The sequence below is a fragment of the Bombus vosnesenskii genome, unplaced genomic scaffold (genome assembly GCF_011952255.1).
Source record: "Bombus vosnesenskii isolate JDL3184/JDL3185 unplaced genomic scaffold, Bvos_JDL3184-5_v1.1 scf7180000013788, whole genome shotgun sequence".
NCBI lineage: Eukaryota > Metazoa > Arthropoda > Insecta > Hymenoptera > Apidae > Bombus > Bombus vosnesenskii.
This window is the reverse complement of record NW_022883218.1, coordinates 37,840-56,839: the sequence shown is the minus strand read 5'-3', so window position 1 is coordinate 56,839 and position 19,000 is coordinate 37,840. Positions and strand designations below refer to the sequence as shown.

The following is a 19,000-nucleotide window of genomic DNA, read 5'->3' as shown; positions in this document are numbered from 1 at the left end:
GTTGATATAGCTATAACAATTATTTATTATGGCAGCAGTATATATTATTGCGTCACGTCTTGAAGGTAGTGGCCACTGTCTATATAAGGACCGTGAAATTGTGGTACGAGCTCATTTATTGCTCAAGCTTCGTATCAGACAGATCGTGAAATTAATTAGGGTGACTCTGAGATGTGAATAGGGTCGACATGAGCTATCAACTAGCTGAGGGTGCTGGCTATTAGATTTTGCTTATTCTATTCACACATTTAAAGTAAAGTAGAAATTTTTATAATTTACTCTTATGATCATTTCAAAAAATTATTTTTAATAACCATTATTATGACAGTTAATATAATGACTGGGTATTTTCACAACAATCAAGTTACTACTCTCATTCTCCAAAATTTTTGCATATAAAAAACCAAAATTTTGGTATCAAAATCTAATATAATATCCAAGTTGTTTTAGTAACTTTTAATGTTATTATCTATTCTATTTCATCTTTTTTAGATATACTGTCACTAAAAAAGCAAACTTGTATAAAATATCAGGGATATTGTAATTTTATCTCATACTGAATCGGTAACAGTGGATACAATATTAAAGTGGAGACACCAGCTGCCAAGTCTGCCTACACAAAAATGTATTGTTAGCTTATACATCATCCACGCCTACATTTGAATACTGAGCTTGCAAGCTTTCAGAGCCGATAAAGAAGGTTTCTCATTCTGATCTCTGCTTTTCGACTTATCTAAACCGGATAAACTCGAGGGACAGATATTTTACCGGAAGCTGGCACTTTCCTTCTCCAATACAAGTTAACACTCTTTAAATATACTACTTCGGACTATAATATTACCATATCAATCTCATCTTCTTTTTCATGCATTTGTCATCAGTGATTTAAGATTTCAGTCGTCATTATCAAAATTTCCTCTTCATTTTTTTTATATTTCGCTTTCTTAAATCACTTGAGTAAAAATTTCCAAGTTTGTATTCCACATTCTGTCTAATTTTCTATTTTTACATCGAAATTTTCATACTTCTCGCGAATTCAAGAATACATATATCTTCAAAAAATACTATAGAAACTATCCTCGTTCCACAAAATTCACGCATTAAAGAAGAGACTTGAACTGGAAGTTGGTCGACGTATCCCATCGAATTTCCAACGCACGAACGCTTTTCCACATAGTAAACTAGGATGACTCAAGCTACGGTTTCCATGAGGCAACCAGTTTTCACAGAAGGAAACTTTCCTGATCCGACGATGGAACTCGTTTATCCCATGGAAGGCGGTCGAATCTTTCACGAAAGCAATGACTCCAGAACAGTTCGTCGCGCTTACGCGCCGCGTTTATACGTGGTGAGTCTGATTGAACGTTAGCGCAGATATATAGGAACGGTTATGATCTCTGTCGGTGACAGCCAGGAAAAGGATCCTGGCTCCTCTTTTTTACGTAGAATATCTTTCTGTATAGAGGGTTACACCCAGCACTTTTTGCACTCGGCTTCTGTTGGCTCTCGCCAGGGGACGATGCAATGCTTTTGACAGAAGGCGTTGGCGTTATGTACACTTGATGACGAAGTGGTCAAAGGGAGCGTCTGCAAGATACGGGCATCCCCTTCGATTTCGCCAGAAGAAAATGCTCCGTTGTATGATATATCGACGAATGGGGAAGGAAAAAATTTCCTGATAATTTTAATGTCATTTATCTGACAATGGGAATCGGAGGGTCACCCCGTGCTTGGAAATTTATGGAATGCGGATTTTGGAACTGGTTGAATAGTGCTTTTTGCCTATTTAAACCATATAAATGAGATTTTAATTGCTAAAACTCTGATTCTAGTAACTTAATTTTCCTTCTTTTTTCGTTTAAGGAGCATGCGAATTTTATTTTCAACATTTGCTATCTCCTTTTCTTGACATTGAATACTTAATTGATTATTCTGAAAACAGAAAGGCTACTTTCTCTCGTTTTTATAACTCGCACGCATTAAAAGATTAATGAGGCATGATATCAGATATTAAAACAATTTACACGACTTAAATATTGGATACACTTGACAGCTCCATTTGCTGCGATTGTAATAGCTTTCACTAAAACAAGTTTATCCAACGGGACTGAAACACTAATTCTAAATTCAAGTTTTGACTACACGTTTACTATTCTGCTAATAATAAACTTCTGGCTTTTAACATCTTTAATATTTTTTACACATGATGAAAAATATATTAAAATGTCTATTTAGAAGAAATCGACTATATATATTATAAGAATAGCCGGCAGTTTTAATATACTTGTCAACACGAAGTATCATAAAATAAATCCTTCACTCTGACGATCGCGGTAAATGAATCACTGTCAACGGGTATGTTTCCACGTTCCAAACACCGACCTAAAATTGTAAACGCCGTTTAAAACATAGCGACCCAAACTTCTATAATTACATGCTGCGACATCTTTCATTCATGGGGACACGCATTCGTAATCGTCGAATTTCTACCCAGTTTAACATGTCAGTCTTCGTCAGATCGACCTGCTTCTTTTCACACAATCTACCAGAGATACGTCGACGAAAAACGAGAACTTCACCTTCCAATGTCAGTTATCTCAGAACCTTTATAGATCGCCGCTCGAAACGAAACTCGCGTTCACTTTCGTTGGTACGAGTAACGGAACGGTGAAACGTTGTTGAATGGAGACGCTTGTATCATCTGTATATTATACATTATATATACATATAATATCAATCTGTAGGTATAGATAGAAGCTGCCAATTTTGTCATTATTCCACATAAGATACATTTGTTTATTATAGTCATTATTTGTTTATTTAATATATGTGTAGTTTGAATATCGTTAAAAATACATAATACATGCAGAAAGAATAATAAAATTTTCTTTATGATTTATCTTTACATTTTCATAGGAACGTTTTGATTAATTTAACAAAATGTTTGCCACTATATTTATTGGCACTTCGAATGGAATTAACCCAGTGAAAAATAGATTTTCTATTCCGAGGTTCGTCAATTGGGGCAATGACGTCGAAGTACTTGTACCTTGAAGATTGTGCCTTCATTCAAGTAATCTTTGTTTGGTTCTTTATGACTTTTTGTATGCACTTCAGGAGTGAAAGGAATATTTTTAACCATTAATTGGCACCATTGGCTTGAACATGACGATATTGGTATACGTAGACTGTATAACATTACTACATAAAATATAGAACACAGAAGAAAATTAGTCTAATCTAACTCAAGCATTCAAATCTAACGATATCAGTCGAAGATTAAAGAAGCGATTCGGTAAAAGAAATCAAATTAAGAATTCTGAATTTTCTCTCTCTAGTTATTACATTTAATTTAAAGTTTCCAATATAAAAAAAGAGTACTGAAACTTCAAACTCTCTTTACTCCAAACATAAATTTTTTTACTTTACTTAGCTACGAGTATTAGAACAACGTCACGGTTTACTTCCTTTATTCGCAAGTCGCTGTAGGATATCGTGAAAATGAGTGAAAATGATTCAGAATGAATTGGAAGTTGAAGGATATCCGCGAGAGCATTGGTTCGTTAATATTCCGACTAATATTTAACAACACGTTGCTTTACTGCTTCGAGGTAAGGATCCTAAGCGTACGGTCAGGAAATAACTACGATAACCGGAAATAATACAGAAAGCATTATCGGTAATCTTTGTAATGCGCTCTAATTTATTTAAAGATACGAGCACCTGGGCGCATCGAGAGGGAAATTCTCAGTATTTCACCGAAATGAACTTAACTACGCCCGGGAGGACAGACATAATATACCAACCGTGGAAAACTATATTAAAAATTATTTACGAGCGACCACGCGCAATATAGTCGGCGAAAGTAAATTGAGCACGACCACTGGAAAAAGTATAACTGTCAAAGAGAATAAGAATTCGGTTTATCACGAGGTTCGACGGTCATTTTTATAGCGTTTAAAAACGGACACGCGAGTCGCGCACAGTGATACACGAGTCCCGAACAACGTCACTGTCTCTTAAGCGTCTTTTTTACGCCGCTTCTCCTGAGCAATTTTAGTCCAGTTTTATTCTCGTTCGATGTAAATCAACGTAATTCCTCCGTACGCTGAGAAATAAACTCTGTTTCTGCGTTCCTGAAATCTATACCCGCTCCCTTTTGCCCCAATTGCGAAATTGGGCCAGATAACTGGTGTTTCAAGTGTGTAATATTCTACTTGTGTTTTTGTAGATGATTTCAGAATTGGAACAGACACATAGTAGTTTATTAGTTACATTTCGAATTGAAATGAATATTCGTTATATGCTATTTTATTGATATTAGCATAAGAAGAAAAGTCTGCAAACTACAAGTTGTTATTAGTTTCTAACCAAGCAAGTAGTGAAACTATGAATCTTCTAAATTGATAGTTGTAGAATTGGTTTAAAAGCTCTTCGTGTTCTTCTAATTAGAACAAACAGTACTTTAAACGTAAATTAGAATTTTCATCACTTATTTCTCTTTATACTTTCTTTAACGTAACTATGCAAACAATGACCATTTCCACAGCGAGAGCTTTAATTTCGACTACTTTAAAACGCATCACGCTTACTTTCCCAATGAAGCACGTTTATTAGGTTAAGAGTACGATCAGAAGTCACGAGATCCAGTTACAATTACCTTAAAATCAATTATACGGTCGCAATTGTTGCAGTTGCCATTAGATGAAGGGCCAATTAAAGATCGTTGCTGCTTAACATGCTCGCGTTTGTATGTTTCTTCGTAAAGAGAAGAAAACTAGAGGGAGAGTGCCGGCGAGGTAAATTTGACGAAAGAACAGGAAAGTTCGCGGACAAATGTTATGTCTGGAAAAAGAGAAAAAGGGTTTGACGGCAGCCTGTAAGTCGTTTCGTTCGTCGAAATTTGAAGGATTTACGAATGCGTTTCAGAACTGAGCGCATCTGGACAGGATGTCTCCTATGACACGATGAAACTTCATGTTTCTTTTTACGAGTCTTCCATAGAATTTTATTTCGAGATGTCAGTCGATGATTTCTGGAAAACGTTCTCCCGTTGTATTTTTGGATCAATATCAAGATGTCTAAGCACAGGAAGTTTACGTTGAGAAGGTTCCTGCAATTCCTAATTTATCTCGTTTGAATGATAAAGCTGAATTGTGAGGTACAATTGAGCTACTATAGATCCAGTTAACCGAAAATTATTAACAGTAATACCTTCTTTTGTATAACATATTCTTTTTCTTCTGGACAAGTAAAGTTGTACAAGCGATTGTCTCTACTTAAGATTGCAAGAACGTGTCCAATAGGAGTCAGGTTATATACTGATCGTCTTATTCTACTTAAAATCGTAAGAACTATGCAAGAGAAGCCTATAATTTACATCTTGTCATTTGTTTTTTAATTATTATCAGTTAATAAATCATAATGCAAGGAAGCCTAGATCTATTATATGAACATTAAAAAATCATAAAATGTCACTAAATAATTCTTGATATTTAAATTTCATTTTTATATATATTGATTTTTATTATTATAAAATTTGGAACGTGTATAGCTGAGTCACTTTTTAAAGAACAGAAAAGGATATTACTTAAAAAATGAAATTGAAATACAACAGAGTTAACAAAACAGTTCCCCCATCAAACATCAAGCTCTTTCACACAACCCCTCGTATCCAAGCATCTCGAGCATTTTCCTCATTTCAAGACAAATTCAAATAATCGCGACGTCGCGTCGTCTTGCGTTTCAGGCATTTTAAACGTTTCCCCCGACTCGTATAGCGCGCTCTTTCGTGTTCTGTGGCACCAAACGTCAAGTTTCCTCGACGTATCCGTGCTTGTTCCCTAATAAATCTGCTCTCCATCTTTTCCTCAAACGACAATTTTTTCCTCGTTCGTTTGCAGCCTCGATTCTCGTCCTGGTATTTTTGCGCGCCTCGTATCTCTCATTACTTTATGTCGGGCAATTTGCGTCGCGAACAGCGCGCGTGCATCGTTGCTCTGTCACGCGTGTAACGGCTGACGAGCAAAAGACCCGTCCGCGAATTACATCTCGCAAACTTCATTCCAACACGCGTCACACAGCTCCTCCCTCTCGTCGCTGTTCATATTCGCGGATGACAGTAACGTCGTCGTGATACACCGTATATGGAACGTCGTGTTGTGACGTCAGAAATTACACGTGGATAAAATGGGCCAATCGCTCCGACCGTGAAAGTAGCTCGCAACGAAAATAAGTTAGACCGGTCGGGGAACCGAGACTTGTTTGACATTTGGCTCGATCGTAGCCAACTGTTTGCGGAACTGGAGCTAGTATCTTTTGGTTCTTTTAGAGTTCCACGTTGTTCTAAGAACTTGTTTCTAACCTGTTTGATTAAGAAGTATGTGTACTTTTAATCGTGTGAATTATTTGCATTTACAGTATTAGATGCAAAATTATGTATTATCTGTTATTTTTAAATTAGCACGCGAGGAGAAGTTTATAGTCCATAACTTTTAAGTCATCAATTTACTAATAGTAGCTAGTAAATTATTACGCAAATAAGCCCAATAATACGAAGAATAATATGTCAGATCATTTATTATTATTTTCTTACTGTTAACTGGTTACAGCTTTATAACTTAATTCTTATGTCTTCAAAATATTCCTTACCTTCTAATAGAAATAATAACGGAATTTTACATTAACATTTGACATTTAATAATACCTAATTTAAATTCCAACAAGATATCATTTAAAACTCGGAAATTTAGCTTCGAGTAATCGTCAGTTACAATACAAAAGGTTTAATTTACACTCGTATTAATCGCGTTAAACCTAACTGGTTTCTAAGCAAGGTCCAATTGTTTTCTAATCTTCAGTGGTTCTATTTTGTGGTTCCCAAGTTTCTCTATCAATTTCACCTCCAGATAAGAAGATGCAATTATTGCAACTGTTTCCCTTGTGAACTTATCTAACAGTAGTTATCTGGCATTTTCTACTTCCCAGCGTAACCTCCGAAGGTAATTTCGTTTTTTCTCTGTAACCACTGCGACGAAGAAGCAATACCGCGAGACGAATCTTCGTAAGAAACGAAGAAAAATCCGCGAGCAACGCAAGCTGGTAGATTTCACAAGATCCGAGGCATTTCCGTTTGATTGTTAACGTCCGTGGGACGAGCTTCGTCCCATCGTCGTTGATACCAGAATCCTCTTAGCTGGGATTCTCTTTTCTCCTGCGAAGGCCACTTTTCTTTATCTACGCTGTTACAATAATCCGCGTCCCTGAACGGAAACCTACCCAGGAGGAATTTGAACTTAGCAGAACTCGCCCCCTAACAGGCGGGAATTTCAAAGAATTCCAACGTAAAGGTATCGCGTAACTGGCTGTATGAAAAATAGCGGATCTACATATTCGCAGTAGGGGGCGATTTCAAGAACACTTTTATCGCGTTCCTTCCATCTTTCCACTTTGCAGGTTTCTCTGTTTGTTCCTTGTGTTTCGCGTTTTATACTTGTGTTGTAAGCGAAGAATTCTATCTGACAGCGCGCGTGTTTCGCGCCTTATTGGAAGAGGGTTCCTGATCAGACGGAGGAACATGTTGTAAGAGACATAGGGGAATTCAGAGGGGGATTTTTAATCTGATAGAATTTTAGAAGGGCTTGGTTTGCGTGTACTGTCATTCTTGTGTGAGTGAAATAATAACTTCGATTGTGATAGACCAAGGAGTGAATTATTTTTTTGTTCAATTGACTGTGATCAAGTCAGGGGAAACAAAATTCTATTTTATTCTCTTTTTCAACGAATAGTTTCATCTTCCTGAATATCATTTTATGTATCGTTTTTAAACTGGCAATGCGAACTTTTCTTTTATATATGATTTCAATTTGTGAACTTTTACATATACAGACGTATGTCTTTCAGCATTCGTCAAAAGTCGAACATTGCATGTATTAGTTGATTGATGTGTCTGCGAACAAAGTGCCTATAAAATCAAATTTATAAAAGGAATTACCAATTGTTCCAACCGAAATGCTCTTGAAATAAACTTAAAATCTAATTCAGGTCTTATATGCTTTCTATCAATGTTAATATTATTTCTTTCGCGTGTATTACGATAGTATGTAGTTCGAGCGAGGAAAACTAAAAGTTTGCATGAATCTTAAAACAGTATAGTTGCAATGAAATAAATGAGAATGCCAGGCTGGGTCTCGTTTAGGCAAGCTCCTCTTAAACGCTGATTGTAAGTTCTTAAAACTCGTTCTGCTCTCAAAGTTTCGCACAGAGTTCCGCCTTAGCTTGTTACTCTGTCTAAAACTTCCCTCTCACAACACACTATCCACGCTTAAGAACACTCATCCCCCCCACACTCACATATTTATACCTGCCAGTCAACCACTTTGACGCACGCACGCATTTCCTCGAATCTAACTTTCTAAATAACGCAATCGCAACTTCGTGCCCGAAAAACTCTCTCGCCACTGTGTCGAGAACAATTCTATAATATTTGTGACTATAAAATAGTAACAAAAGAAATAATTAGGGAATTATCAAACTGTTCTAACTGATATAATTCAGTAGATCTTAGAACTTTCATAACTAGTTCGCAATATGCATGTATAATGAGCAAAATGTATCAGAAATATGTACGATATAATATATCGAGTATTACTTTAAATGTTCTACTTTTATCCTAAGAAAATATACATTTGCACGAGCATTAATAATTTATTTGATTTATTTAGAATTATGCCTTGCAACATATATTTTCGTATGAGTTTAGAAACCTAAGCTTCTAAAAGGGAGAACGTTTGTTGAGCTATTAATTCGTTTATTTTCTTCATCTTAGGATAAAAAGAAGAGAATCCACAGGAATCAAAGACGAATGAAGTTTCTGTGGATTCAGTAATTAATCGAATTCGTGATCGATGTTTTTCTTCTAATCGTCTGGCCCACCTAAAGCGAGTGTGGCTATTTACGCGGTCCGTATGTGGTTAATAGCGCAGCTAAGAATGCGACAACCTCGTTAAAGCCTGTGTCATGCTTTTTAAACGTGCACATGGTTACTCTCTGTTCTTTTTCTAAGAGTGTTCTTGTTAACTGGAATTCATACCAGCAACGATTATAAAGTCAGCACTCGAGATTTCCGTTCTACGCGATTTGATCGATAGCTTTGCGCCGCGAAAGCATGTGGGTGGCGATCTGTCTATCTACCGTGAAAGTTTTCGACAGTGACGGTATGATGGAATTATAATGTCGAATTAATTCTGTCATGAATAGGAAACTGTGTAAATTCATCTGATGGATTCCTGATTTAATAGTGTAAAAATAATTATTCATTGGAGAACTGTATTTCGAAAGGTTATCAAACGCTTTGTCTTACCTGCACTTCCGTTAAAAAAAAATTGTGCTAAATTCCTGTAGTTTTTGCGATTGAAGACTATAATTTTTTCATAATTATTTAACATGACTTGATTAATTAAATATTTTCCACTATTATTTATAATTTCTCCCTAACGTTCCGATAGTTTGTGAATTTGTTGCTCGAAGAAATCAATTGTTTTTGATGCAAAGCAATGTTCGAAATATTTTCACTGTTTCACATTGTTATAGAATAAGTAGATCCGATAGTTGTTTCACGGTAAATAAAAAAGGATGGTAAGGGATCGAAGCGAGGTCTGGCGAAGTAGATACTAAAGATCTTTCCATTCAAGGAAGGTTCTTTCTAAAGAATTATTTTTATTATGACATTATCATACTAGTATTATCGTTACGGAGCGGTATCTGATATCAATACAAATGTCGTTAAAAGAGGAAACATAAAATTATACAGGTATTTCTATTTCATTAATATTAAAAAAGAGAATAGAAACTATCGAATGACATGTAACACATATGGCAAATGTTAGGATTTAATATTATAAATATTATAAACCAACCTCGTATAACTAGACGCTGTAAACAACAGTTTAGAATTTTCTGCACGTTTCTCCTGAACAGATAAAACCTCCAAATGTTGTTGTCTATTCAATTTCTAATTACCTGGTTTCCATTTTATCTCATGCTACTTAAATATGAAAATCACGTGGCTCCACTATTTTACATAAACGCCAGCAATTTGTCAACCGCTGTCTTCCGTTTTCATAACGAGGTCACGACACCGACGAAACCAGCCAGAAATAGAGAAAATCGAGCGAACGCGTCATAATTCGTACGATCGACCTTTCTAGATTTAATATACCTTACAATAAACATAATTAAAGGAACAGTTCTCATGAATTTCGAGCAAAGAGCAGTCACCGAGTCAGCTGGAATTCTACTCTCGATCGTGTGATTTGGAGGGTTCTAGTCGTCTTTGAATAGGAACTAGGCCCACCTGAATAATCGAGTCCCTCACCTGCTCTCAAGTGTGCACGCACTCATGAACAACGCTTTCTCAAACGAGAACAGGATCAACGTTCTATTATGACGTCATTCCTAGACGGTAAGTCTTCGAATCGTTTCACTGACATCGAGCACCCGTGCATGACGTAAAGGCGAGAGAGCAATTCGTCTTTATTGGCCGATTCATGAACCACTATTGCAGCTTCGTTAGTGGAACGAGTTCGAAAGAAGCCGTGGATGAAATTTTGAGAAATTACCGTTGTCTGTAGGAATTTTAGAGAAAATGTTGCTTTGAAAAGTTTCTCAAAATTTTCTGGTCTGACTGCTGGTCGATTGTATCGTAATAAATTCCTAAGGGTAAAAGATCAGTCAGTAGCTCAATTAACCGGGTAATAACTAAAATTTCAATTCAGTAAATGGAATTCAAATAAATGTAGTTCTAATGCATAGATTTATAGAATTTTGTGCAGTAAATACATTTGTCAAGACTTCTTGATAAAGTTGTGTCTACCTATAAATTTAATTTTATAACATTTGAAATCGAAGATTCTTTATTTAATCTGATCGTAGACAATATCAGTAAAATATCATTAAATTTGAAATCGTTATGGATATTTTATGAAAGGAAAGCGAGCAAAAATATATTGTTTCCGCGTTTCATTCGTGTGTTTTATGATAATTGAATAGCCGTCTGCTTTCCAATTCAGTTTAGCTATTACTATTTCGATAAGAGAACGCCTGCTTCCGTTTCGAGAGATAACTAGGCCACGTGTGAGAAACAGTAGAGGGACAACGCGCCATCTCCTTAGAATTGCGAATATTTTCTAGGGATTATTAGACCTGCCGGCTCCATCCCGAGCCTGTGTAGATTTTCCCTGTGGTTTCGCCAAGATGTTGCTTATGGTGCGCAAAGTGTATTGAAAAACTTATGTTTGTTGATTCAACTAGAATATATTGAAATACATATCCATATTTGCCTTTCCATGTTACTTCAATTCATCAGAAATTGCTATGCCCCTTGAAATCATTTAAAATTTACAATTAAATCTGATCTTTCTTCTTACATAAAACAATTAAAAGTAGATTTTGATTCGTAATAGAATAAACTCAGTAAACCCTAATATTACATTCATTACTAAGTTCCTAATAAATCGATATCATTAGAATCTTTTCTTATCAAGTCGCAATCGAATCATGTAGAATACTGGTGAGTTTCATATATTTAAATTATTTTTTGTATACTAGGTAATGTGTATGAATAATTGTATGTTATATAAGATAGGAGGTAAAGAGTGGAGTTGATCAGTTTGGCTTGTAATTGTAGGAAGCTCGACTATTTCATATCATCAACTACAGAGATAGGAATCAAAGATGTGTAGAAAATCATATTGCGACGAAAGCTACTACTAGAATCTCACAATGTTCTTGATAACTCATCGAAGACTCGTAAAGTTTGCCAACAACAAGGGGTGGAACGTTTGCCAAGTGGCATTCATCCGCATCTTTTTCTCCAAGCGTAGCCACGAACCGAAGTAAACGAACGGCGAGAAGGTGTGATGTATAATTAACGCGATTCATATCTCGTTTATTAGGCGGCAGATGTAAGAATACTCGGCGACACTCGTGCCGCTTGGACGTTCGCCAAAGAGCGATATACGTGCCTGACCATGCACGTTTCGTGGCCACGGAAACGAGAGAAACAGTTGCGCGCAGACAAAGCGCTAGTGGACGGGCAACAAGGTGAAAGATGCATCGTGATTTCAGCCTTGTTTCACACGGCCCAGCCAGCTGACGCTCTTTAATTTCACCGACTATTCCCACAACGTTGCAACTTTCTGCCCCTTTCAATCGCGATAACGTTCTGCGCCGTTTTATGGCCGAATTGAAACAGACTGAAACTCTGTCGGTAGTTAATGTTCCAATTTTATTACTCATTTCCTTCTTCTGTTCCTTTTTCTTGCTTCTCGATTATTTATGTTAGTTAATATATTTGGATTTTATTACTGATTGATTTACTAAAGAATTACTAAACCAAGTGAAATTACACATTCTAAATTATTTTCTTCATAATTAATCAGAGGGACGGAGATACTCTTGAAAAAATATATGTACCTGCTGTGGTTAGTACCTAACCCAAACCTCATAAAAATATTATAGTATTAAATGAATAAAAACGAAAGAAACGCGCTACTCCAACTTACTATGATAGCTAATATGTTAAAAACATGCACGCTCCGTGTAAGTCTAATGTTGAATGACACATAAGAAAAATCGGCATTACTACGGTTTCAACAATTCGTCGATCGATTTGTTATGCAAATGAGTAGATGATCGAATTGGACGAGCAAATGGCTACATACACGTGAATAAACTGTTTGAAACTGAACGTTAAATTGGTACTTGTACATCGTCCTGTTGCAACACGAGGTACTGATACGTGTGGTGTTTGAATAGTGAATTTATTATAAAGTTTGAATAGTAAATTAAAAGCGGATTGAAGACTATACACGGAAATACAGGAATGAACATGTAATTTTAATATGTTTGGACATAATAAATTACTACGTAAATGTTATAATAAATACAGTAGTGCGCATATACTTCTTGTGGATACAGTATATATACTTTCAAAATTTTTATATAACTTATATATATATATATATAATCATTCATACAACACGCGAGAAAAGTTTCCCCTCAATCAAATCTTTGGAACAATTTCCCAAAACAAACTAACCTGACTTCCAGTACACAGCATGGGCAAACTTGTCAGCCACCTGCAGGAGGAAGATGCCACTGGCCCCATGTACTCCATAGGACAGCATCTGCACCAGCATACCAACAAACATCACGATCCATCCCCAGCCTCCTTCCGGATAATAATGTTGTTTCAATGTATGCAGTTGCTTTAAATCAGTCAGCAATTGTTTGGAATTGTGCGCGTGGCCGGCGGCAGGCGATTGTTCGTTTCCACTGCACGCGACACCGCTGTCGTGTACAGATAATCGTGGCAAAGACCTGCTGTGATATAGCAACGACGCAACAGGGGTCTCGTGCCTTGATTTCTTTCCATTCGCCTCCTTTACGTAGTTCTCTTCGTACGCTAGTCCTTCACACTCTAAAAATCCTGAATATTTAGGCAGATAAGATTTTTCGTAAGAAAGATGCAGTTCATCACAATTTGGACACGTAGTTTGGCCAACGTGTTTTCCGACTTTACGAACAGGCGTCACGTTGTTGGAGGATCGGGGTTCACTGACACGAGGACTTTCCTGGCTCGTGGATGATCGAGTTACCCCCCTTTCGATGTCCTCGCGCCCTTTTACTATCGGTCTGTCTCTCGGAGAATCGGCAAGTTTACGAGGCACTTCTGCTCGAGACCTTCTCTCAATTGTACCTTCCGCCGTATCAACGATCAAATTCGCGTGATTCCGTGGTCTATATCGCGATGAAAGTTCGCGTCGATCCTTTTTACCAACATTCTCTTTCGATCCACGCTGCCTGGTCGAACCTACTAATTTATAGATGACCCCAGAGATCGATGTCTGCGTGTTCTCCGGCTTTTTTTTCGACTTCACGACCCTCTGTTTCTTAATCTGTATTGAGTTATCTGGCCTAAAGTTTACGCTAAGCCGTTTGTGCTCAGTGGGAAACTTGTATGCGTCATACTGCCGCGAACTTTTCGGTTTGTCAGCAAGTTCTGCGTTTCTCGTACTTTTGCTCCTTCCATCTTGAGCGAGAAGCGATCTGTTTTTATCTGGAGGTTCGTGAACCGTCAAATTTTGTCCTTGGACGTCCTCGCTGGATGTCCTGCGATGGTCCTCCATGACGACGAGTCCTCTCATTCCGCCTTTTTGATTCGTAATCCTTCGCTTTCTCTCGCTATCGCTGGTGACACTTGAATCTTCCGAAGTCAGAGATTCACAAAGGAGCGATGACTTATTGACTGTCGTTCGATCGTCGCCGATTTCCAGATCGACGCGAGAGGCAGGCATTATCCGGTGTTCTCAAACCTCTTCCCATTCGCGTCTTCGTCGTCTTCGCCGTTTTCGTCGTCGATTCTCTGTCTCCTCTGCCTCTTCCATTTCCCCTCCACCAAAGGATCTCTGATTCTTTACTTACTGTCCACCAGAGTGAAAATGCCAGATTAAGTCGCGACAGTCAAATTACGTGTTCAATTGCGTTCCATGAATCATCCAGTTGAAGATTTTGCAATTTGGACTTGCAAAATGATGATATTCAACGCTTGAGTTAATACACATTTTATATCATCTACTTTTTTCTATTTTACAAAACCATCTCCTGTTATTAATTTTCTTTATTCATTTTCTTTTCTTCCGTTTTTAAATGCGACTTCTAAACGTCATTTTAGAAGAGGAAAGTTACGATGCATTCTTGACAATAGCAACTACACGATTCTGTTACATTTCAATGTTATAACAGTAATTAGAGTCTCGTTCGGAGAAATTCTCTGGCTTAAGACAAATTCAACCGGTTCGCGATTTTGGTGACAACGTATATAGGACCCGGTTTTATACGGTTTGAATACAGATATCTCGGCGATCTGAAGGCTGTCAAAGATACGACAAGTAAGCAACCGAGCGCGCCACGCTCAGCACGCAAACTGGCCGGAGAACCGCGTCGGCCAAGAATCGTGCGGCTGTCCGCGCGGCCACGCTCGACAGCTGCGCTTCTGGAACCGAAGCCGGAGGAATCCCTCTCTCTTTTTCTAAACCCCCTCCGCGCTGGTTGCTCCAGCCACTTTGTATGTTCGCGGAACGTTCAGGTAGCCGTTGTTCCGACGGCAAAAGCGAAGCAATTATGCGCGAGAAATGTTGCTTCCAACGAGCTTGTTGCGTAAGTAACGTTCGTCGATTTGTTACTTGAAACGAAGGTAGAAATGTAATTATTTCGGGAAAGTATTCAAAGGGTTTGAAGAATGTGAGAGTGATACTTGAAGTAATTGTTTGTACAGTTGGTGATTGAGGAGCTTTGAGTGAAAGAACCTACAGATTTATGGTAAACATCCACTGTAGGCTATAAGTATTCGAGCAATAACTAACATTTACTACAAACTGTATGCTTGTCCCTGCTTTTATTTTCTAAGTATTTTATTATAACCTTGTTATTTCATTTATATTCTAATGTAAAATAAAACAAAAGTTGTTGAGTGAGCTTTTAAAACATGACTGGTCTATGGCTGGCTGTATACATTACTGCTGAAAGTAAGATGTGAACACTTGCTTATTTTTGACTTGCTTACTTTAATTTTTTATTTACAGTAGCTTACGAAAATATTCAAACTCCTTTGAATTACTGTAAAAGTTCCTCAATTGTACTTATTTGTTTCCTGTTGGTTAATTTATGGTCATTTGTTATTGCTTAATGATAATTTTTATTAAAGAAGGTTCATAGTGGTTCGTTTGATAGGAAGATTGGTTGTTATGGTGAGCGAAAAAGCTTTCTTCGTGAGAGAAATGTATTTAAAGTTATAGCCGAAGCATAGATAAGATATCTCGTGCAGAAAAGCTTGTTGTTCAAGTCAATTCTTCCCACGTAGCTCCATTCGATTAAGATACTTCGTTAGTTGATATACTTTCTTGCGGTATATTTCTTTAAGAGATCGTGATGCAGCTTGTAAGCGTATTTCAGACACTTTATGCGCCCCGAACATGTTTAGCTTCACAATGCACTTTATTAAGCCAGAACTTAATTTTCATGATGAGGAAAATGAGTTGCAATTTTCACTACTCTATGTGCATTTTTTAACAAACCAAGGGAAGTTTAATATCCCAATAAAGAATAACCTTCCTTCCTTTAAAAAGAAAGTGCACAATAAAACACACAACAACTAAACGTATAACTAAAAAATATTAACCATAGAAATTATATAAATTTAAATTTGCATAAGTATCCATTGTCTATAAATTGCAGGGCATTCAACTAATATTTCTCATAATTAGTATAATAACCAGTGCTTTCTAAAGAAATTCGGGGGGAATATTCAAATGGGTGATGATCTTAATATATTCCTATAATATTCCTGGCAATTTCTATAATTTTCTGCATTTCTTGCAACAGAGCAGGCGAATCTAAAACGAAACACCACCCACGTCGCCAGAAGACGCTCGTCAAACTCCCAAAAGCGTCTCCGGTTTAATCTACCCGAGCGTTTCATCCGACGCAACCCTCCGTCAGCCTCCATCCTTTCCAGTATCATAGAATTATGCTCAGAGATCTCGGAGATCGTGAGTAATTTTGTCAGACCAAGAATAAAAAAGACGAAATCGCCGCGATGATCCTAACTTTTTCATTTGCGTCGGAAAGCCCTTTCGTTTCGCGACGCGCTCTCACCCCTTACACATCGAAAATCCCTGTCCATTGTAGTTGCTCGTCTTTACTCGCTTCTCTATTCTCCCCTATTCGAACAAAATACATATATGAATTTGTGGGCTTTCCGTATTTACCTTCCATCAGCCGATGTGTATCATCAGCGGACATTAAACGACACGTCACTGTGACGCGACTCGGATCATAAACCCGGCATAAATTAAGTATTCTCGCTGTATGAATTGACATTAACACGTTCGTGGTAATAAGCGCACCGTGCGACACTAATCTAAACACTTTTACATGTTCTTATTAATCTCGCCGTTAGCGTTATTTCTAACGTTATTAAATAACGATTTAAACGATTTAAAGTTGTTTATTGAGCCCAAGAATACAGTTTTAGGTACATATTCACAATAAACGGTGAATTTTTGTAATGATATGTTAGGCAAAGGTACCGATACGCGGAGGTACGACGTAGCCATGCTGCATTATGTGTCGGCGCTTTACATTTTTCGTTGTATAATACAATTTTTGGGTTTAAGTCGCTGGGGAGCGGAGCTTTTTTATGTACCTTTTTTTTATTTTTTCTGTCCTGAAAACTTGGTCGCAAAACAGGACGCTTCGATAGTCTGCTTTTTGGTTTCTGTTGAGGAAATGTTAGGTTGGCATGATCACTAGTTCCTACATGCTAAGTTGGTATGACTTCTAACGATGCTCCTTTGTCTTAGGCGTCGACCACGTGTTAATTATCTAAGTGTATCCGGTGTGTTCATATGGCTGTACATGGTGGTGAAATACAGAACGTAAAAACTGAATCTGTGTGAATCAATTAAATATCAAACTCCAAAAGTCCATTTAATAACAATTTCAATGTTATTTTGTTTTATGAGATATTAGAAATGTATGAAGTGGATAAGACGGACTGCCCGCATTTATTACGAACGTATTGGATTATTTTAACGCAAATTAATTATTAATAACTACAATAATTCGTTAATGACATACTAATGGTCTAAAGTAAACTAATTTACGATTAGCAATTAGTAGACACAATTACTCAGACAGGAGGTTATCCGCGAAAACAAGTCGAATAAAAATAAAAACTCTTATTTAAAGCTATATTTATGAGAAGATAGAGTTTAAAAATTAATTGGCTAAACGCAAATTTGTTGATAATTAATTCTCCATGAGGTAGGTTCAACGCGCACTGAATTAAAGTGATTTTATTACTGAAGTGAATCAAGCATACGTGTACTCAACAGAGCTTTTGTATTACTTATTCTAGGGCAGTTTATGTAAATACTATTTTGTTGGGAATATTGTGTTTTAATAATAAAAGATATTTAAAGTTGGAATCCTTGATGCATCAAATTGGAGTAGTTTTATAAGAATAGGTAGATCAAAGTAGCAATGAAAGTAGCGATCTGTCGACGTAGATATAACGATAAACATAGTGCCTCCAGATACATTTCGAGCTCGTAATTAATGCCGTTTGTAATTTGCGCACTGTCAACCTTTGAATGTGGCTCACATTTTCATGGCCGAATACATGTCCAGATCTAGGATTAAATGTTGATGTAATATCAGAGTTAGACAGGGCCAAATCGTTCGATCAATGTTGACCGACACCATCGTGCTATGTTGAGAAAAGAACCGGCTGCCAGCTATTACACGTCAGGATGACGTGTTCGGAAGGTCTGCAAGAAATCGTTCCAGATCTTTGTTATGGGTTGTAGATTATTATGTTTGCGATGAAACGATACCGTCATTTGCGTCGCACTACATCATTTGTAGTTTTTGAATTCTTCTTATTTTAATTAAAAGTGAAGATCAAGTTTTATTGATATACTTAAAATTGCGCAATAGGATTGCATTATGGTTTGGACAATTTTACTATTAAAATAACCTAATGATTTTGGTTTTAATAACTCTCAGCGCTTCATTGTATAGCAGGTGTTGAAATAATTGAGATAGTTAAGCTTGCCTACTCTTTATTGTAATTGCTCTTCTTTCTGTTCATTTGAATGATAGGACTGATTTGAATGAATGAATAAATTAGTCGGAGTATGTATTATATTGTACAACCTATGAAACTTATATATACATTTATATATTTCTACGTTTGCTAGTTTAAAGATGTTTATAATATTTTTCAAATATGAATTATTTATATTCTGCTGAAAGGAGAATCATATTTCTGATTAGTTAGAACATATATTTCTTCTGTAAACATTATCAATGATTTATCTCCTAGAAGTAAAGTTTCACTATGAAATAATTACGAGGAGATATAGTATATTAATGA

General features: G+C 36.8%; 1 protein-coding gene across 1 annotated transcript in view; it reads right to left on the bottom strand.

The window, feature by feature from the left end:
• The window catches only part of LOC117238959, a 32,703-nt gene extending 17,642 nt beyond the window's left edge, over positions 1-15,061 (bottom strand). The window contains exon 1 of the mRNA XM_033504180.1: positions 13,100-15,061. Coding sequence (XP_033360071.1) covers positions 13,100-14,357 — 1,258 coding nt within the window. The 5' untranslated portion in view covers positions 14,358-15,061. The remainder of the gene's footprint in view (positions 1-13,099) is intronic.
• Positions 15,062-19,000: the final 3,939 nt, after the last annotated feature.